The sequence below is a fragment of the Hemiscyllium ocellatum genome, chromosome 3, assembly GCF_020745735.1.
Source record: "Hemiscyllium ocellatum isolate sHemOce1 chromosome 3, sHemOce1.pat.X.cur, whole genome shotgun sequence".
In the NCBI taxonomy this organism is placed as follows: Eukaryota; Metazoa; Chordata; class Chondrichthyes; order Orectolobiformes; family Hemiscylliidae; genus Hemiscyllium; species Hemiscyllium ocellatum.
The window spans coordinates 28,419,239-28,441,983 of record NC_083403.1 but is presented as its reverse complement, the minus strand read 5'-3'; the positions used below and the strand labels follow the sequence as shown (position 1 = coordinate 28,441,983).

Sequence of the window (22,745 nt, the reverse complement as noted above, 5' to 3'; positions counted from 1 at the left end):
TTTTACAACTGTACACTGCATTAGACAGACTTCAGCCAAAAGCTTGTGGGCCATTATGGTTAGCATATTTAAAGAGACAATAAAATTGAGGTGAGGTCTGCGTGCAAACTTGAGGCTAACCAAAGTGACCCTGTGCAACCCAGTTTGCCCACAAATACATTCTATCAAAAAATGAAAACTGATGCAGTAAATATATCTAAAACTGTCCACTTTTCCCAATTTGTTCATAATTGACAATGGCCTGGCCTTATGCAGGAAACAGCATTAAAAATATTGGGAATTTGCTCTGGAACAGCTCAGTATTCTTTTTCTACCTAATGTGCTGTCTTCGACCACTGCGTTCAAACAGCTTTGTCATGTATTGTGCTGCACTGCAATATCCCAGAACATCTTGTGGCTGAACTAAGGAATGAGGCAGGCAAGTGACCTTTTCGGGTTTAATGTGCATACCTGCAGCTTCCTTAAAGTTTCAGGCAGAAAATAGAGCAGAGCATGGACACAAGACATAAATATTACATAGAATTCACTATCTTTTAAGGTAGTATTCCTAATTCTATTAGTTTAATTGTGATTCAGTGAGAAATTAAGTACTGTAAATTGAGTGAAATGTGATTGTAGAATGATACTGCATGGCAATTTCAAAGAGCAATCTAGTTACTGAAGTCTGTTGAAAATTCGGTCTCATTCTGTCTGGTTAATAGTCTTATGACTCTACTTCTGGGCTAGAAGGTGGGACTTAAGTTCTACTACTGAGAGAGAAAATGTCCAAACAGGTTGACTTTTATTGTTTTTAAAAAAAACTTGAATCTGATTCCACCACCTTTTTTTAGGTAGTGCATTCCAGATGTTGTCATAAATTGGAGCAGAATACTGAGAAGTCTGGAAATGTTCAATCAAATCAAATTAATTGAAACCTTAATTATTAAACCTTAATTAGGTAGCATCTATTGGAGAGAAAAATAAAATTTGATGTTTCAACCTCATGAACAGTTCCTGCTTCTGTTCCATTCTAGGCATTGATCTGAAGCTTCACCATTCATATTTCCTCCATTGGGGTTCATTCTTTTCTATATTATTGTCACTTATTCTGGAGGTGTTGACCTGTACAATTGTGTGCTGAAACCTGTGACTAGGAGAAAGAGGTTAAAAATTGTACAACCTAAATTAAGATATTTGAAGAATAAAACAGTTCACATACTTGATACAGCATTCACCATCTTCAATATTCCACATGCCAATAGCACTAGATAAAAGTATGTTATACCAGATAAATTGTAGCAACTTGGCAAAGTTTTTTGGACAATTCTTTCCAAATTCTTGTCCTTGATTATAAGGATAAGGGCAGCAAATGTATGGAATACAACCAATGTGAAAATGCAGCCAAATCTTTTACCATTCCACTTTGAAGTTGTATTGATTTTTCTGGCTGCTAATCCTAGAAAGCCCTGCCTAAAAGCACAGTGTGTCCCCTTGTACCATATGGCTGCGTTGGTTCAAGAAGATAGCTCACCACTTTCTCATGACCAGTTCTGGATGAACAACATATACTGGCCTTGCCCACAATGCTGACATCCTATCAAAATAAATTGCCTATTGGTTCGAATATAATTTAAATCTTTACCATCTTTAAGCTGTCAGCAGTTCAGAGAGACTTTTGAGAGTTTGGGAACAGTTGACACGTCGTCGGGACCTGAAGCTTTATCAGTGATCGTTGTCTCCCAGGATTTTGTTACCTAAATAGGTGTAAGAGAAAACCATGGAGCTCTGAGTCCACTCTGCCATTCAGTAAGATTATGGTTTATCTTTGACTTCAAATCTACTTTCCCACCCATTACCACAATCCGTAAATCCCTTAGTTCCTTGAGAAATCAAAGGTCTATCTTTGCTTTAAATATTTTTAATGCTGGCATATCCACATCCTTCAGGGACAGAAGGTTGCACAGATTCACATCCCTTTGAGTAAGAAATCATACCTCATCTTGCTCTTAAATGATTAACTCCTCATCCTGAAATGTCCCATTTGGCTGGAAATCAAGATCAAAGAAATATGTTTACCCTGTCCATCTCCTTCATTATCTTAAATGTTTCAACTGATACCCTTTTGTTCTTCTGTTCTTCAAAGAAAGTAGATTCAGTTTAAGCCGCTCTCACTATTAAAAAAACCCACTCGTTCCAGAAACTTTGCTCCATCTCTAATGCATGTAAGCCCTTCCTTTAATGTGGAGACCAAAGCTACATATATTACTTTACTCTAGTTGGGATGTCATTGCAACCTCCCTAATTTTGTGCTTATTACCCTTTCAAAAGCCAACAAGTAATTTGAATTCCTCATTGTTTGGTATATTGGCACGCTGCATTCTTTATGCAAGTACATGAATTTGATACATCAACCTTTGTGTTTAATGCCATTAATAATGATTTTCTCTTCGTTTAACTCCAATAAATGATCTTTCATTTCTCCATCAACCACCTTGTTGCCTGACACTTTACCTGTCTCTCAATTTGCTGTACCCTGCAGCTTCAATTGCATCTAGCTTCAAACCATTAGCAAACAGAGATACATTACTTTGTTTCAAGTAAGTCATTAATATAGAATGTTAATAGTTAAGGGTGTGGCACACTGTGGTTCACTGTCTGCCAACCTAATACTCTATCTGTCCCTATTTTCTACTTCCTCCCCTGCGATTGTCAATGTAATGGCCCTGTAGTTTTCTCTTGCCGCCTTCCAGGCATAGCTAGCTAGCTTCCAAGCTGCTGACACCATCCCAAAATCTAGAGATGTGAAAAGTCATAACTGTGATGATCTCTTTTAGTACATTGATGTAGCACACTGCTTCTGCAAGGTTCTACCTTCACTTTCAGTGCACCCACACTGCCAGTTACCTTCTGTTTCTTGTATGTGATTTGCGTCTGTTTTCACAACACAAGACGTAAAATATTTGTTCAATGTCTGTCCCAGTTCCTCATGATCATATCACCTGCCTCTGCTTCAAAGCGACCGAAGTCTACTTTATTTCATATACTTATAGATGCTCTTGCAATCTATTTTTGTTTCTGGTTACTTTGATTCTGTTTTTTTTCATGTTTAATCAACAGCCTTCTAACTTCTAAAACACTTGCAATCCTAAATCCTGATGTTCTTTTCAGTAATTTAAACCACATCTCTTATATTGGTTCCATCTATATTTTAGTCTGTTTACCCAATCAATAATAGCCCCAGCCTGTTCAGCCTCTTTCCTCCTATCTAACTAATGTTCATTTTTAATCTTCATAGCTGACAATATTGTTTTCAAACTTAGTGTGGAATTCAGTTGTGCTATTGTCATTATTTCCCCAGTGGATCTCTTGCAATACTCATTAATTCTGCTAATTGCGAAATACTGGATTTTTTATAAAACTTGATCTCTATTTTATTCCGTAGAGTATTATTCCAGGAAATAGTCACGAGCATTCTCCAAACCTTCGAAAATTTGACCCAGTCTATATGCAGGTTAAGGTTTCCAATACTATTTGTTTTTGTGACAAATGCTAATAATTCTTTAATATTGTAGCAAAAGATCTAATGCTTGTTTAAGTGTTCTATCCACAATGGAGGCTGGGCCAGTGAACTTGTTCAAGGCTGAGATAAATTTGTTTTTAATAGACCAGAGAAGTCGAGAGTTTCTGGGGAGATTTGGAGACAAGAACAGGACAATGGAGTTGAAACCAGCAGCTGTGACCTTCTAGATTGGGGAGTAGGCTTAAAGGGATGAATGAGCCACTCTTGCACCCAAGCCCTATGTTAGGGAGCCCAAGAGCTACTACTCAGTGGCATATTGAGGACAAGCAAATTACGAGAGGGAAAGTGTCTGAATTTGAAACATTTCTTTTCAACAATTTATTTGAAGGCCGAGGGGACACTTGTAACTTGTGTTGGCAAAGGTGGAGAATAACTGTGGGTCAGGCTCATAGTCATAGAGATGTACAGCACGGAACCAGACCTTTCGGTCCAACCCATCCATGCCGACCAGATATCTCAACCCAATCAAGACCCACCTGCCAGCACCCGGCCCATATCCCTCCAAGCCCTTCCTATTCATACACACATCCAAATGTCTCTTAAATGTTGCAATTGTACCAGCCTCCACCACACCCTCTGGCAACTCATTCCATACTCGCACCACCATCTGTGTGAAAATGTTGCCCCTTAGGTCTCTTTCATATTTTTCCCCCCTCACCCCAAACCTATGCCCTCTAGTTCTGGGCTCTCCCACCCCAGGGAAGAGACTTTGTCTATTTATCCTATCCATGTCCCTCATAATTTTGTAAATCTCTATACGGTCACTCCTCAGCCTCCGACCCTCCAGGGAAAACAGCCCCAGCCTGTTCAGCCTCTCACTATAGCTTAAATCCTCCAACCCTGGCAATATCCTTGTAAATCTTTTCTGAACCCTTTCAAGTTTCATGGCATCTTTCTGATATGAAGGAGACCAGAATTGCATGCAATATTCCAACAGTGGCTGACCGATGTCCTGTACAGCCGTAACATGACCTCCCAGCTCCTGTACTCAATACTCTGACCAATAAAGGAAAGCATATCAAACGTCTTCTTCACCATCCTATCTACCTGCGACTCCACTTTCAAGGTCTCTTTGTTCAGCAACACTCCCTAGGACCTTACCATGAAGTGTATAACTCCTGCTAAGATTTGCTTTCCCAAAATGCAGCACCTCGCATTTATCTCAATTAAACTCCATCTGCCACTTCTCAGCCCATTGGCCCATCTGGTCCAGATCCTGTTGTAATCTGAGGTAACCCTCTTCGCTGTCCACTACACCTCCAATTTTCGTGTCATCTGCAAACTTATTAACTGTACCTCTTATGCTCACATCCAAATCATTTATGAAAATGACAAAAAGGAACCAGCACCGATCCTTGTGGCACTCCACTGGTCACAGGCCTCCAGTCTGAAAAACAACCCTCCACCACCACCTCTGTCTTCTACCTTTTGAGCCAGTTCTGTATCCAAATGGCTAGTTCTCCCTTTATTCCATGAGATCTAACCTTGCTAACCAGTCTCCCATGGGAAACCTTGTCGAATCCCTTACTGAAGTCCATATAGATCACATCTTCTGCTCTGCCCTCATCAATCATCTTTGTTACTTCAAAAAACCCAATCAAGTTTGTGAGACATGATTTCCCACGCACAAAGCTATGTTGATTATCCCGAATCAGTCCTTGCCTTTCCAAATATATGTACATCCTGTCCCTCTGGATTCCCTCCAACAACTTGCCCACCACTGAGGTCAGGCTCACCAGTCTATAGTTCCCTGGCTTGTCTTTACCGCCCTTTTTTAAACAGTGGCACCACGTTTGCCAACCTCCAGTCTTCCGGAACCTCACCTGTGACTATCGATGATTCAAATATCTCAGCAAGAGGCCCAGCGATCACTTCTCTAGCTTCCCACAGAGTTCTTGGGTACACCTGATCAGGTCCTGGGGATTTATCTACCTTTAACCGTTTCAAGACATCCAGCTCTTCCGTCTCTGTAATCTGGATATTTTGCAAGGTGTCACCATCTATTTCCCTACAGTCTATATCTTCCATATCCTTTTCCACAGTAAACACTGATGTAAAATATTCATTTAGGGAAGAGGTGTTGGAAATTCTGGAAAGGGTGAAAATAGATAAGTCCCCTGGGCCTGATGGCATTTATCCTAGGATTCTCTGGGAAGCAAGGGAGGAGATTGCAGAGCCATTGGCCTTGATTTTTATGTCCTCATTGTCTACAGGAATAGTGCCAGAAGACTGGAAGATAGCAAATGTGGTTCCCTTGTTCAAGAAGGGGAGTAGGGATAACCCTAGTAACTATAGGCCGGTGAGTCTTACCTTTGTTGTGGGCAAGTCTTAGAGAGAATTGTAAGGGATAGGATTTATGAACATCTGGATAGGAATAATGTGATCAAGGATAGTCAGCATGGTTTTGTGAAGGGCAGGTCATGCCTCACAAACCTTATTGAATTCTTTGAGAAGGTGACTAAGGAGGTGGACGAGGGTAAAGCGGTAGATATGGTGTATATGGATTTTAGTAAGGCCTTTGATAAGGTTTCCCATGTTCGGCTACTGCAAAAAAAAAATACCGAGGTATGGCATTGAGGGTGAGTTGGAGGTTTGGATTAGGAATTGGCTGGCTGGAAGAAGACAGAGGGTAGTAGTTGATGGTAAAGTTTCATCTTGGAGTGCAGTTACCAGCGGTGTTCCGCAAGGATCTGTTTTGGGACCATTGCTGTTTGTCATTTTTATAAATGACCTGGAGGAGGGGCTAGAAGGTTGGGTGAGCAAGTTTGCGGATGATACGAAAGTCGGTGGAGTTGTTGACAGTGAGGAAGGATGTGGCAGGTTAGAGCGGGATATAGATGAGCTGCAGAGCTGGGCAGAAAGGTGTCAAATGGAGTTCAATGTAGCTAAGTGTGAAGTGATTCACTTTGGTAAGAGTAACAAGAAGATGGAGTACTGGGCTAGTGGTCGGATACTTGGTAGTGTGGATGAGCAAAGGGATCTTGGTGTCCATGTACACACACCTCTGAAAGTTACCACCCAGGTAAATAGTGCTGTGAGGAAGGCATATGGCGTACTGGCTTTTATTGATAGAGGAATTGAGTTCCGGAGTCCTGAGGTAATGTTGCAGTTGTATAAGACTCTGGTGCGGCCTTATCTGGAGTATTGTGTGCAGTTTTGGTCGCCATCCTATAGGAAGGATGTGAAGGCACTGGAACAGGTGCAGAGGAGGTTTACCAGGATGTTGCCTGGTATGGTAGGAAGATCATATGAGGAAAGGTTAAGGCACTTGGGGCTGTTTTCATTGGAGAAAAGAAGGTTTAGGGGTGACTTGATAGAGGTGTACAAGATGATTAGGGGTTTAGATAGGGTTGACCATGAGAACCTTTTTCCATGTATGGAGTCAGCTATTACGAGGGGGCATAGCTTTAAATTAAGGGGTGGTAGGTATAGGACTGATGTTAGGGGTAGATTCTTTACTCAGCAAGTCGTGAGTTCATGGAATGCCCTGCCAGTAACAGTGGTGGACTCTCCCTCTTTATGGGCATTTAAACGGGCATTGGATAGGCATATGGAGGAAAGTGGGCTAGTGTAGGTAGTGGGCTTGGATCGGCGCAACATCGAGGGCCAAAGGGCCTGTACTGCGCTGTATCTTTCTATGTTCTATCTCCCCCATTTTCTGTGGCTCCACACAAAGGCCGCCTTGCTGATCTTTGAGGGGCCCTATTCTCTCCCTAGTTACCCTTTTGTCCTTAATATATTTGTAAAAACCCTTTGGATTCTCTTTAATTCTATTTGCCAACGCTATCTCATGTCCCCTTTTTGCCCTCCTGATTTCCCTCTTAAGTATACTCCTACTTCTTTTATACTCTTCTAAGGATTCACTCGATCTATCCTGTGTATACCTGGCATATGCTTCCTTCTTTTTCTTAACCAAATCCTCAATTTCTTTAGTCATCCAGTATTCCCTATACCTACCAGCCTTCCCTTTCACCCTGACAGGAATATACTTTCTCTGGATTCTTGTTCTCCCATTTCTGAAGGCTTCCCATTTTCCAGCCGTCCTTTTACCTGCAAACATCTGCCTCCAATCAGTTTTCAAAAGTTCTTTCTAGGTGGTAGCTTTGTATGACGTTCAGATGGTAATGGTGAACAATATCCTGTTTTAAAAGTTTGTTTAAATTGCCAAAGAACTCCAAAAGTTGAGATGTGGGGGATCATCTTTAATTTTTTTAATTTTGTCTGTTTTACAGTGAGAGTAGCATGTTTGTCTCCAAGAGACGTTTCATTTTGAAGACATGCGGTACCACCCTCTTACTGCAAGCACTGGAACCCCTGTTGGAACTTGCTCGTGAGTACTGCGGCTTTGATTCCATTCAGGTAACTTTGACATTTTTTCGTAGGTCTTGCACGTAATCCACATTTGAACATAGAACATTACAGTGCAGTACAGGCCCTTCGGCCCTCGATGTTGCGCCGACCAGTCATACCAATCTGAAGCCCATCCCACATACACTACTCCATGTATGTCCATATTCTCGTCCAACGACGACTTAAGTGCACTTAAAGTTGGCGAATCTACTCCTGTTGCAGGCAAAGCATTCCATACCCTTTACTACTCTCTGGCATCTGTCCTATATCTATCTCCCCTCAATTTAAAGCTTTGCCCCCTCTTGCTCGCCGTCACCATAATTAGAAAAAGGCTCTCCCTGTCCACCCTATCTAACCCTCTGATTATCTTGTATGTCTCTATTAAGTCACCTCTCAACCTTGTTCTCTCCAACGAAAACAGCCACAAGCCACAGCCAACAACAAAACAAGCCCTCAGCCTTTCCTCGTAAGACCTTCTCTCCATACCAGGCAACATCCTAGTAAATCTCCTCTGCACCCTTTCCAAAGCTTCCACATCTCCTCATAATGTGGTGACTAGAACTATACACAATACTCCAGTTGTGGCCGCATCAGAGTTTTGTACAGCTGTAGCATAACCTTATGGTTCCAGGACTCGATCCCTCTATTAATAAAAAAAAGCTAAAACACTGTATGCCGCCTTAATGACCTGTCATCCTGAGTGGCGACTTTCAAGGATCTGTGTACCTGGACACAGAGATCTCTGCTCACTACACTACTAAGAATCTTACCATTAGCCCAGTACTCCGGTTACTCTGACAAAAGGAATCACCTCACTTGTCTGCATTAAACGCATTTGCCATCCCTCAGCCCATCTCTGCAGCTTATCTATGGCTCTCTGTAACCTACAACATCCGTCGTCACTTATCCACAACTTCACCGACCTTAGTGTTGTCTGTAAATTTACTAACCCACCCTTCTGCGCCCTCATCCAGGTTTTTTTTTTAGATTAGACTTAGTGTGGAAACAGGCCCTTCGGCCCAACAAGTCCACACCGACCCGCCAAAGCGAAACCCACCCATACCCCTACATTACCCCTTACCTAACACTACGGGCAATTTAGCATGGCCAATTCACCTGACCCGCACATCTTTGGACTGTGGGAGGAAACCGGAGCACCCGGAGGAAACCCACGCAGACACGGGGAGAACGTGCAAACTCCACACAGTCAGTCGCCTGAGTCGGGAATTGAACCCGGGTCTCTGGTGCTGTGAGGCAGCAGTGCTAACCACTGTGCCACCGTGCCGCCCTAAAAAAAATTGAAATTTATAAAAATGACGAACACCAGTGGACCCAATACCAACCCTTGCGGTACGTCACTAGTAACTGGATTCCAAGATTAACATTTCCCATCAACCACCACCCTGTGTCTTTCAGCAAGCCGATTACTGATCCAAACTGCGAAATCTCCCACAATCCCATTCCTCTGCATTTTGTACAATAGCCTACTGTGGGGAACCTTATTGAACGCCTTGTTGAAATCCATATACACCACATTGACCAGTTTACTTTCATCTACCTGTTTGGTCACCTTCTCAAAGAACTCAATAAGGTTTGAGGCCTACCCTTCACAAAACTGTGCTGACTATCCCTAATCAAATTATTATTTTTTAGATGATTATAAATCGTATCTCTTATAACCTTTTCAACACTTTACCACCAACTGAAGTAAGGCTCACTGGTCTATAATTAACAGGGTTGTCTCTACTCCCCTCCCTGAGCAGGGGAACCACATTTGCTATCCTCCAGTCTTCTGGCACTATTCTTGTAGACAATGACAATTTAAAGATCAATGTCAAAGGCTCGGCAATCTCCTCCCTGACTTCCCAGAGGATCCTAGGATAAATCCCATCTGCCCCAGGGGACTTATCTATTTTCACACTCTGCAGGATTTTTAATACCTCTTCCTTGTGAACCTCAATCCCATCTAGTCTAGTAGCCTGTATCCCCATATCATCCTCGACAACATTGTTGCTTTCTAGAGTGAATACTGTTGAAAAATAGTGCTTCCCCTATCTCCTCTGACTCCACACACAACTTCCCACTACTATCCTTGATTGGCCCTAATCTTACTCTCGTTATTCTTTTATTCCTTAAATACCTATAGAAAGCCTTAGGGTTTACCCTGATCCTATCCATCACCAACGTCTCCTGTCTCCTCCTGGCTCTTCTGAGCTCTCTCTTTAGGTCTTTCCTGGCTATCTTGTAATCTTCAAGTGCCCTAACTGAGCCTTCACATCTCATCCTAACATAAGCCGCCTTCTTCCTCTTGACCAGAGGTTCCACTTCCTTCGTAAACCACGGCTCCCGCGCTCTACAGCTTCCTCCCTGCCTGACAGGTAAGTACTTACCTAGGACACTCAGGAGCTTTTCCTTGAATAAGCTCCATGTTTCTAATGTGCCCATCCCCTGCAGTTTCATTCCCCATCCTATGCTTCCTAAATCTTGCCTAATCACATCGTAATTGCCTTTCCCCCAGCTGTAACTCTTGCCCAGTGGTATACATTTATCCCTTTCTATCACTAAAGTAAACATAACAGAATTGTGATCACTATCACCAAAGTGCTCACCTACTTCCAAGTCTAACACCTGGCTGGGCTCATTACCCAGTACCAAATCTAATGTGGCTTCACCCCTTGTTGGCCTGTCTACATACTGTCAGGAAGCCCTCCACACACTGGACAAAAATTGACCCATCTATAGTACTTGTACTATAGTGTTCCCAGTCAATATTTGGAAAGTTGAAGTCCCCCATGACAACTACCCTGTCTCCCTCACTACTATCGAGAATCATCTTTGCTATCCCTTCCTCTACATCTCTGGAACTATTCGGAGGCCTATAGAAAACTCCAAACAGGGTGACCTCCTTTACTGTTTCTAACCTCAGCCCATACTACCTCAGTTGACGAGTCCCCAAACATCCTTTCTACAACTGTAATACTGTCCTTTACCAACAATGCCACACCTCTCCCTCTTTTACCATCTTCTCTGTTCTTACTGAAACATCCAAATCCTGGAACCTGCAACAACCATTCCTGTCCCTGCTCTATCCAAGTCTCCGAAAAGGCCACAACATTGAAGTCCCAGGTACCAACCTATGCTGCAAGTTCACCCACCTTATTTCGGATGCTCCTGGCGTTGAAGTAGACACACTTCAAACCAATTCTTGCTGCCGGTGCCAGCTTGCATCCCTGAAAATTGATTTTGGACCTCCCTACTCTCCATACTCTCCCTACTCTTTTCTATACTCGTAACTACAATTTTGGTTCCCTTTCCCCTGCTGGATTAGTTTAAACCCACTTAAACCCATCCCAATAGCCTTAGTGAATTCCCCACCCCCCCGGATATTGGTATCCCTCTGGTTCAGATGATGACCATCCTGCTTGTAGAGGTCCCACCTACCCCAGAAAGAGCCTCAATTATCCAAAATCCTCCCTCCTACACCATCCCTGTAGCCACATGTTCATCTCCTTTCTCTCCCTATTCCTCGCTTCACTAGCATGTGGCATGGGCAACAAACCAGAGACGACAACTCTGTTCGTCCTAACTCTAAGCTTCTATCTCAGCTCCCTGAATTTCTGCCTTAAATCCCCATCTCTCTTCCTGCCTATGTCATTGGTGGCTATGTGGACCATGACTTGGGGCTGTTCCCCCTCCCCCTTAAAGATCCCAAAAACACGATCAGAGACATCACGAACCCTGGCACCTGGGAGCCAACCGTGAGTCTCTCTTGTCCCCATAGAACCTCCTATCTGTCCCCCTAACTATGGAGTCCCCAATGACTACTGCTCTGCTCCTCTTCCCCCTTCCCTTCTGAGCAGCAGGGACAGACTCTGTGCAAGAACCCTGTTCCCCACAGCTTTCCCCGGTAAGTCGGCCCCCCTCAAAACGGTATCCTTATTGTTGAGGGGAATGGCCACAGGGGATCCCTGCACTGCCTTGCCAGTTCCCTTTCTGTCCCCTGACTGTAACCCATCTGCCTTGTAGCCACTCCTCAGGTACAAGAACCTCCCTGTAACTCCTCTCAATAACCCCCTCTGCCTCCTGAATGATTCAAAGTTCATCCAGCTCTAGCTCCAGTTCTCTAACGTGGTTTTCGAGGAGCTGGAGTTGAGTGCACTTCCTGCAGATGTAGTCAGCAGGGGCACCCGCATTCTGCAGGAGGAACATTCAACTGTCATATTGGGTATAGCTAACAAGTGAACTATTGAAAGTTAGAGTGGTGGCACAAGAAACTGAAATGCAAACGATTGTAATGTATATACAGGGGATGAAATGATATCTGTTATAATGATTTAGTTCTAATAGTGTTTTGGCATGCAGCATAATATAATTGACATACTTCACAATTCAGTGTTTCATAATCCTTAAATCACATCTGCACAAATTGGCTTCTATCAATCTCTGGAACCTCCTGACTGCAGCCAAACGTTTTAAGAAAAGAAAACTGACACTAGCACATTGTTAGGAAGTAACACCATATGTCCTGTCTTCACCATTTGTTGAACATTTAGCAGCTAATTTTAAGAGTCCCTACTTGTGCTGTAAAAGCTCTAAATCCACTTAATTGAAATCTGTGTGTGTATCTTAAATACAGGATTTCTTCTATTCCCGCAAAAACTTTGTGAAGCCAGCACATCAGGAATACCCACATAGGAACTTTCAGGAGGAGGTAGAATTTCTGGATATGGTGTTCCCAAGTAAGTTCAACTCAGAAATTATTGAAGCTAATAAAATCTTCAGTGCTGAATCGGTTTGTAAATTTGAAAGTATGTGAAACAAGGTTGAAGAGTGGTGCAGGAAAAGCACAGCAGGTCAGGCAGCATCTGAGGAGCAGGAAAATCAACGTTTCCAGGGATGTTCCATGAAGCATTCTGCACATTAGCGTCCTGTCTCCACAAAGTAGTTGAAAATGAGGGGAAGTGAATGGTAGAGAAGAGTGAACCTAGGAATAATTCAGCAATCAAGACTCTATATTACTTTGATAACAAAAATTCCGATCTAAAGGCTGCATCTGTAGGTATATGTCACTTGTAACAGTAGACATATTGATGATAAACATTGAAGCAAATAAATATAATGTGCCAGCTGTTAGAGATGAGGCTGCAGGATGCCAGATTGTGTGCTGAAGTTGAAAAATAGTGACTTTCAAAAAAAAAAATTGGAAGCAATTTGGAGGGGTAACATTATTCAAGGGTAGCATTTATGTAATAGATTCAGGAGATTGGGATGTAGAATCGACAGTGAAGACAATGACTTATTTAATTGGAAATTTCTCAGTTTAATAGTGGATGTTACACATGCAGCTAGTAATTCTGGAAGAGTTGAGTGAGATAGAACTGGATATTGTCAGCGTACAAGGGGAAAACACGTTACTATTTCAGTGTTTAAGGGCCACTTGCAGGTGGGAGATAGGTAGTGAGGGATACTGGTGGTCATGGCGTTGGAGCAGCAGAAAGCCATAACCAGTAGAAATGAGCTCATGTTTGGTTGTTGTCGCCAGCAGCGGCTGGAATGTGTATCAAACTGATTTGAACACAACAGATGATTGTCTAATCACATTTCACCAGTATCTTGAGAATTTTTTCAGGAGAATCTGGATATGCCAAAACTGCTATAGTCTGTTCAGTTGCCTACCTGTATCAAAACATAAAAAGTTTATCATCTGTGGCCACCCATCAATCTTGCTTTACAAGTCAATTCAAAAAGATGGTGCTTGACTTGGAAACTGAAATTATTGTAGCATATTGGTCTCTAACCATGAGCATTTATTCACTCTAGATGGGGCGGCCTATTGCATGGGACGTATGAATTCTGATTGCTGGTAAGCTGAAATCTTTCTGCAAATTTTTATGGACGTGATCCAATTAATTCAGTGCTCTGATTTGACCTTTTAACCATTGTTTTGGAGAAGTTTCAGGAACATGCCATCAGAACAGAGGAAAGAGAACAAGACAATAAGTCACGTATGACTTTGCCAACTCTCTATCCCTGCTTAATGTGAAGTTAGGTTAGTTACAGATGACGTAGGCTGTGTCCAGGTTGGTGCAATTGTGTTGTACTTCAGAATGACAACTTTTTTGTATTTCAAACACTGAAAGTCAGCCTTAAGCTCAAATCATAATCATATTCCCACATAGTTCTGTTTACAAGTCTTAAGCAGTTGTTCTGTTCTAAGTGATAGGTCTCATAGTTGAGTTCTGTAGAAGTGCATTTTGCAGAATGCTTACCAATTATGAATTTTTAATGTAAAGTTTCATTCAGATATTGTCATTTACATTTGATCTAGGTATCTTTACACTCTGGATATGCCAGAGGATAGTGGGATCAAACAGCCGGATCAGACACTTGAGGTTCTGATGAGCGAGCTTGATCCAGTTGTCATGGACCAGTTCTTCATGAAAGATGGTGTTACTGTAAATGATGTCACTCGAGTATGTATGAAATAAACTTTAAAGGTTAAAAACATTTTTTTTTAATCTCTGGAAGCTGAAATGTGGCGTTTTTTTTTAAGATGAGTGGAATTCGTGACCTGATACCAGGTTCAGTCATTGATGCCACACTGTTCGATCCTTGTGGGTATTCAATGAATGGAATGAAAGTGGATGTAAGTTTGCGTCCTATCTTGAACTTCTAATTTTTTTCCTATCTGTGTGTCTCCTCCCTCCTGTCCTCCCACTTCCCTCCTCTTCAAATGAAAATGTCTCAAAGTTAGAAGGCATTGCATCTCATGAGCATGCCTTGACTTATTCTATAAGCACCCAAAGTTTAACTGACTAATACAAATTAATGTTTTTAGCCAAGAGAAATAATTTTGTAAGAGTCAATGACAGTTGTCCATTGTGTGAAATACTGTGCCCTTTTCACATTTTCTGAATGAAGTGTGCTCAGATAGCTTTTTAATCAGCTATGCAATTTGTTCAAGGTTTATACACTTGACAAGCATTTCAGTTGACAAGCATTTCATTTGAAAAGTCATTTTGGGATGCTGGCTATTGAGTGGTTTCGATGGCCTAGACAATGTAGCTTGTTCAGGTTGCAGTGTTTAAACACGAGACTTGCCATATCTCTCAAGCTGAAGTGTATTGCAAGTGAAGATTCTTTTCCTTGTTTTGGAAATGATGCTTTTGTGAACTTTGAAGTAAGGGTATTCACATCTCAGACCAGTATATTTTCTGATCTTGCAGACAAGATAGTTGCAAAGTGATCTGTGCACTCACAGGATGTAGCTGTCCTGAATGCAAAAGGAAATCACACTTGGTTACTATTGGCTGCAGATCATGCTGTATTGAGAACAATTGTGGATTACAATGTGTCCTACCAGAGTTGAGTTTTTATGGAATGAGGATCTTTCTCTTCAAAGTTATGGGACAGATCTTTAAATATGTTTTCCTGTGGGATCCTTCTAGTACATAAAATATCTTTTTAATAGCATACATAGCTGTTTTAAAACAACCTAGTTGAATGAGCTTACCAGTTGCTTAGAAATTAATTTTTAAATGCGATCATCTGACAATATAAATATATCAAAATCCTGAAGGAGAAATGAAAACACTTGAAGGTTCTGATATGTTACTGAAATCTGGAGTAGGCTAAGGAACAGACTTTAAAATTCACTTGGCTGTTTTGTGCTACTTCAGGACCACTAATGTAATATGCAAATAATGCAGGAGAAATGTTTGACTTTAGAATCTTTTCTATGGAATTAATAAAGTAATTATAACTTAATTGAAATAAGTCATATAATGTTTTGTCTTTTTAGGGAACTTACTGGACAATTCATATCACCCCAGAGCCAGACTTCTCCTATGTTAGCTTTGAGACTAACCTGGCCCAGACTTCTTACGATGACCTAATCAGAAAAGTGGTAGATGTCTTCAAGCCAGGGAAATTTGTCACAACCCTTTTTGTTAACCAGGTGAGATTCTAGGTTTTTCTGTAAAACAAATTTGTACAGCATATGGTTGACATCTGAAATAAAGTAAACAAATGCTTAGAGCCCTCAGACGAGAGCAGTATTTGTGCCAGGAGAAACTAGAGCTAATATTTCAGGTGATCTTTGATTGAGAAAAGACCAAGTGTATTGGACCACTTATGCTTAAATCCCGACCATGGCAGGTTCAAATTTTGAACCATCTCTCTCAAATCGGGAAATAAAAATGATATATTTAAGTAATAAAAGTCACCAGATTGCTGTAAATATTCAGTTATTTCACTGACGTCCTTTAAGTAGCCTGTTGCCCTTAAAAGTCTGCTCTGTTACAGTTCACATAACAGGGGATAAGTATTAATTTCTGACATTCCCAATAATGCATATATTTCAGGACTGGATCCACTTTTAAAGATTTGCCAACATTTCTTCCGAATACTGTTAGAAACATCGGAGTTTAAAAAGCATTTAGAGTAGAAGTTACAACAAGCGCAATGTGACAATGGCTACATAGTTTGTTGCAACTTGACTAGAAATGCAGAAATTCGACATGAGGCTCAGATGAAGCACTGGTGGTGTAGCCTGCTTTCTATTTGTTTGGGTGTCCTTAGGTTGGTGATGTCACTTATGGTGGTTATTTCCTGTTCTTTTTCTCAGGGTAGTAAATGGGATCCAACTCAGTGTTTGTTGATAGAGGCTAATCATCTCAGCACCCAGGTGCTGCTGTTTCATCAAGGACATTCTCTTTATAACATCAGTAGTGGGCATGTTTACAGATAATGAGTGTTCGCTTCCATTTGCATCTCCTCAAATAGTGAAGCAGTCAATCTCTATACAGAGCAATACAAAAACAAGGGAAGGTGGCTCAACCAGCATGAGATCAAAGAATTGACACAAAATTGCCACGAAAAGTTGCAAGACTAAGGACTGGTAGCAATTTTAAAGTCAGCAAAAGAGGAAGGGAAGGATCAGGGAATATGGGATTGGAGTATGAGTAAACTTGTATTAAAAGTTAAAACTTGTGTAAAAATATAAAGAAAAAGGTATTTGTAAAGACAAATGCAAGTTCCTTACAGTCAGGGGTGGCACAGTGGCTCGATGGCTAGTGCTGCTGTCTTACAGTGCCAAGGACCCAGGTTCAATTTCAGCCTTGGCCACCTGTGTGTGTGGAGTTTTCAAGTCCTCCCCACTTCTGCATAGATTTCCTCCCACAGTCCAAAGATGTGCAGGTTAAGTGGATGGGCCATGCTAGTCCATAGTGTCTGAGGATATGCAGGCTAAGTAGGTTAGCCATGGGAAATAGAGTAGAGATGTTCTTCAGAGAGTTGGTGTGGACTCAAAAGGGCAGAATGACCTGCTTTCCACACTGTAGGGGTCCTATGATAGAAAGGGGGGAATGATAACGGAACAGGAAAGACAGAAGAATTGAACCCATTTTGCTCCTTGTCATAAGAAAGGACCCAATTTCTAGGATATATTAGTGAACCAAAGTTATGATGCGGGGGGAAGAATTGAAGAAAATCAATTAGTTTAATTTAAAAAAACAGTGCTCTGTTTATAGGGCTAAAGACAGATAAATCCTGGGACTTGTCAATCTGCAATGCAGAGTACGGAATGAAACAGCCTTGAGGTATAATAGGTTCTGGAGCAATCCCTGTGAATTGGAGGGTGGCAATTGTAAGCTACATACTTTTTAAAAGGAAGGAACAGAATTATGGAGCAATTAGCATCCCATCAGTATTGGAGGCAATGCTGGAGTTTAGATATTTTGTTAACTACTCACACATATTATCTACTTATGGAGTAGGTAGGACTTGAACTTGGACCTCCTGGCTCAGTGGTAAGGACACTAGCACTGTGCCACAAGAGCTCTAAAATGAAAGTTACGTACCTGGATCAATGAGCCAGCTAAGCAGCAAATGCTCGCTCTTATAAAGTAGGTAATAACATTTGGAAAGCATTCATGTGATTAAGGTCATGGAGTCATAGAGATTTACAATATGGAAATAAGCCCTTTGGTCCAACTCATCTATGCAGACCAGATATCCCAAATTAATCTAGTTTCATTTTCAAGCACTTGGCCTGTATCCCTCTAAACCCTTCCTATTCATATAGCCATCCAGATGCCTTTGAAATGTAGTAATTGTACCAGCTCTGCATAAAAGAAAGGGAATTCATGGTTCACAAATCTTCGAGTTTTTTTGACAATGTAATTAATAGAATTAATGTGTGGGAGCCAGTGAATATGTATTTGGATTCCAGGAAGGCTTTAGACAAGGTTCCACATCGGCTACTGGCCAATGTTAAAGCATGTGGATTAGGGTAATGTACTGGCACAGTTCACAGACCAGAAACAGGATGGGAATAAATGTCTTTTTCCAGCTGGCAGGCAGTAACGTGTTGCAAGGGTCAGGTCATTGACTCCAGCTATAGGCAATACATATAAATGACTTGGATAAAGGATCCAATTGCAATATTTCTATGTTTGAGAACAAAACCAGGTGGGATTGAGTTGTGAAGATGAAAGGACGCTTCAGTGTGATCTCGGCAAGTTGAGTGTAGGAGGAAACACATGGCAGATACAATATAATGTGGATAAATGTGACATGCACATCAATGTGAAATGCAGAAGTGCAGACTATTAAATAGTGATATATCAGAGGGTGTGTATATACAAAAGAATGTGTTCTCAAATAGCAGTCATTTGAGGACTGAAGTTATGGGCATTTCGTTCATAGGGTGGTCAGCTGTAGAATTTGCTGCAAGTCTGTGTAGGTGGGACACTCAACTATACTTGAGAGATTGCTAATTTTTTTGGATTTTTAAAAACATAGGAAGAAAGTGGAATTATGGCATTGAAATTGCACATGAGCTGTGATCATATTGAATCTTCTGTTCTTGGTTTCTATCTTTCCAAGAAGTGGCTAGCATTCCGGTTTGGTTGCATGTATGGTAAGTAACAGTTGATCCCAGACAATGGCCCATTTGCCCGAAGAGATTCTGTAACATTGCCATCGCTCAATTCTCGTCTGTGAGCATTGCAAGAGATACCTTTGACCAGAAACTGAATTGGACTAGCTGTAAATACTGTGCTGTCAGGAGCAAATCAGATGCTGTAACAAACAGTGATCATCGGAACTACCCAAGCTTGGACACCATCTCCAAAGTCCAAATCCGTAATCTGTTGGAATATTATTCATTTCTTAAATGAGGCTTTTTAGACAGATCTAAGACACCGTGGGTTACTTGTGCACAGTGGCAGCTAAATGTTCCAGTTAAAAGGTAAACTGCAGCAACTCACCAAGGTTTCTGCAATTGAACTTTCTGTGGATGTGACTGTTGCCACTTATGCCAAGGCCTGCAGACATATTGGAATCATATTTAAAGTTTTTTTAACCTTTTGTGACTTGGAACGATGTGGTCATTCCTTCACTTGCTGGGTCAGGAGCCTACAACTCTCTAATATTCGGTGGAACCTACACTGCAAAGTGCCGAAGTTGAATAAGGTCACGCCATCAAGGGTTTTCAGGGGTTGGCAATGCTTACATCTGAAGGAATAAAAAGTCGAGCAGACTAATCCATTTTTTGGAATTTTTCAAACTCTTTATAAAAAGTAGCAGCAACTGTTGCGTTCTTTTCCATGGAACTTTTGTATAGCATTCACTGGATGTTTGAGTTTATAAATTGCAAGACCCACCTTTGTTGTAATGCGTTGTTTTTATTTCATTGCAGAATTCCAAATGTCGCAATTCATTTTCTTCTCCCCAGAAAATTGAAGGATTCAAGCGCCTCGATCGCCAGTGTGCCCAGTTCAATGATTACAATTTTGTCTTTTCTAGTTATGTCAAGAATTGTCAGAGACAGCAGAGTTGAATAACAAAGATGAAAAAACGTAAAAAAATGTGCAAGGTAAATGGTGGCTGTCCTCTAGTTCAGGCTAGTAAGGGCCACACTTCACACTGCCACCATTTCATCCATTTTGTAGGCCCTGTATGTAACCACAATAGAATCGTGTCAAGTTTGAAATGTAACTGTTCTTGTAACAAAGAGTTGGAAATCTTGCATGGATGCTCTTTTCTCTGTTTAGTTATGCTAGGTCATTCTTGCTGTAATATTGAAGTGCATGTAGAGCAGTTTGGTGCTTATTGTTTACAATTATATAACACTTGCAAGTTTAAAAATGTACAACGTATAGGTTTTCTACAAGTGACGCCAAAAATTCTCCACAGACAAGGTTTCCGGCCTCATTAGGTGAGGGCCCTGGTATATTTAGAACATTTTATTTGCTTGTTTCCTCTCCATCAGATGTCGTTAAAGAATCAGAAGTTCTTCAATTGTTCCTGTTGACCATATGCCCAGGAATTTGAGCAGACTCCTAATATGACTAGTATATTATGTTAGGATTCTTGTTTAGCTTTAATTCTTTAGCAAACTAGTTTCTCACTGGGAAATAATGGATTACTTCATGAGCAGTAAGTATTCATTGGCTGAAAAAACTGCGCATTCTACTTTAAGTACGCCAGGAATCACCGACTCCAGTTGTTTCGTATGATTTTCCCCATTTAAAAATGAATAGGCAATATAGAACCTACTTCAGTTACAGTCACTTTTGCTGTAAGTAACCATAATTCCTTGTGTATTGTGAAAATCCCATGACACCTTGTGTATTTTTTTCCTGTCTCACTTAATACACTACTTCTGTTAATTTGTTAGGGTGTGTGCAGATAGTATGGACACTAGAAATGGCATGGCCATAAGATATGATCAGTAAGATGGGGTATTAATTATCGGTGTTAAAAATACCTTCACTGTTTTAGTTCATGACTACTGATTTTTGGAAATTTGGGCTAGCTTTTAGCAGGGGTTCTGAGTTTTGATAAGCACGCATAGGAACATGATATGGCATTTTTCCCAGAAATGGGGGGAACACTCTCGGTTGGTTGGTACCATTTAATTACAGATCTGTTTGTTTAAATGGTTGGTATATTTCACCACATTTATTAATTATAAGGTTCAATTTATAAACTGTTATTGGCAGTGATTACTGTGGCATTGAAAACATCTGTAAAGACTGCCAACTCGTTTGTGGACCAATCATTCTTTATTAATAAAGACATTCTATTCTTCAGTGCTGAGGTTCCATAGCTTTCCATTTCCAAAATGTTTTATTCCAGTTTGATATGGATTGAGATGCTTACACATATTACAGTTAACTGAAACAGTTATTACCTTTTTTGATAGAGAATTTGAATACTGATTTGTAGCCTTTACTGTGAAAGATGAAGTTTTGCTCATTACATTTCATTGTATCTGTTAAGGGGGAAATTTTGGCGCCATTAGAACTTTGTTGCCAAGTTGTTTAAAATATTTTAATTCAACTTCTGAAATCTTTTGTCTATACTGCAAACAAAATGCTTAATAAAATTAAGATTTATGGAATCTATTAATTTGACATCTGCTTTGTTCATTGCCTCAGTATTTATCTCAGTGCAGTGAACTCAGGCCAACTTAGTTATTTTGTCTTGCATGTTAAATGTGGGGTTAATACAATATTAGATGTACAACAGTCAAGTAACATTTGAAAGAATAAAAACTGATTACAGTAAAATCTGGATAATTTGAATCCTGGGGATCTGCCCACATGCTAATGTTAGGCAGAGCTTTGTAAGAGCTGGGGAGGCCCTATCCTCGCATGAAGTCAATTCACCTCCAAATGCTGTTCTGTGTCAAACCCAATGGGTTTAACTGCAAATTTGGAGCAGGCCCTTTGCACCTTGAAATTGCTCAGCCTTTCAGTAATGATTATTGCACAGGCCTACCTACCCAGGATAACGTTTCCTCCGCTTGTTTTTTTAAAAAAAAGGTAGATTGTTTATTTTTTAAAAAAGCACAGCTTCTGCTTACATCACCTTTTAGAATTCTAAGTCACTCGTCTGAGAGAAGGTTTCTGTTTGTCTAAAGTGGGCAGTCACTCAGTTTAAAACAGTAACCCTGGACCTAGACTTTCCAGCAAGGAAACATTTCACAGGAATTAGGTGTACAGGACAACCTCAATTATCCAAACAACATGGGCAGGGTGTATTTTTTTCAGATAATCAAATGGTTGGATAACAGTTTGCCCAAGCATCAGGACCTTGAGATCTTGTTTGGATAATCCGAAATTCAGATATCAATGCTCAGGTAACTGAGATTGTTCTGTATACCGTTCAGTCACTTACACCTACTCTGCTCTTCAACTTGGCAAGATTAAGGCTGCAAATGTGTTGCTGGTCAAAGCACAGCAGGCCAGGCAGCATCTCAGGAATAGAGAATTCGACGTTTCGAGCATAAGCCCTTCATCAGGAATAAGAGAGAGAGCCAAGCAGGCTGAGATAAAAGGTAGGGAGGAGGGACTAGGGGGAGGGGCGATGGAGGTGGGATAGGTGGAAGGAGGTCAAGGTGAGGGTGATAGGCCGGAGTGGGGTGGGGGCGGAGAGGTCAGGAAGAGGATTGCAGGTTAGGAGGGCGGTGCTGAGTTGAGGGAACCGACTGAGACAAGGTGGGGGGAGGGGAAATGAGGAAGCTGGAGAAATCTGAATTCATACCTTGTGGTTGGAGGGTTCCCAGGCGGAAGATGAGGCGCTCCTCCTCCAGCCGTCGTGTAGTTGTGTTCTGCCGGTGGAGGAGTCCAAGGACCTGCATGTCCTCGGTGGAGTGGGAGGGGGAGTTAAAGTGTTGAGCCACGGGGTGATTGGGTTGGTTGGTTCGGGCGGCCCAGAGGTGTTCTCTGAAGCGTTCCGCAAGTAAGCGGCCTGTCTCACCAATATAGAGGAGGCCACATCGGGTGCAGCGGATGCAATAGATGATGTGTGTGGAGGTACAGGTGAA

At 41.3% G+C, this 22,745-nt stretch overlaps 1 protein-coding gene across 2 annotated transcripts in view; it reads left to right on the top strand.

The window, feature by feature from the left end:
• amd1 (adenosylmethionine decarboxylase 1) overlaps nt 1-21,321 on the top strand; it is a 44,042-nt gene extending 22,721 nt beyond the window's left edge. For both annotated transcript variants that reach the window (XM_060849239.1, XM_060849232.1), the window contains 7 exons: nt 7,792-7,918; nt 12,546-12,648; nt 13,730-13,772; nt 14,238-14,382; nt 14,463-14,555; nt 15,711-15,866; nt 19,611-21,321. In XM_060849239.1, the coding sequence (XP_060705222.1) occupies nt 7,792-7,918; nt 12,546-12,648; nt 13,730-13,772; nt 14,238-14,382; nt 14,463-14,555; nt 15,711-15,866; nt 19,611-19,751 (808 nt within the window). In that variant the 3' untranslated portion in view covers nt 19,752-21,321. The remainder of the gene's footprint in view (nt 1-7,791; nt 7,919-12,545; nt 12,649-13,729; nt 13,773-14,237; nt 14,383-14,462; nt 14,556-15,710; nt 15,867-19,610) is intronic.
• The last annotated feature ends 1,424 nt before the right edge of the window (nt 21,322-22,745 follow it).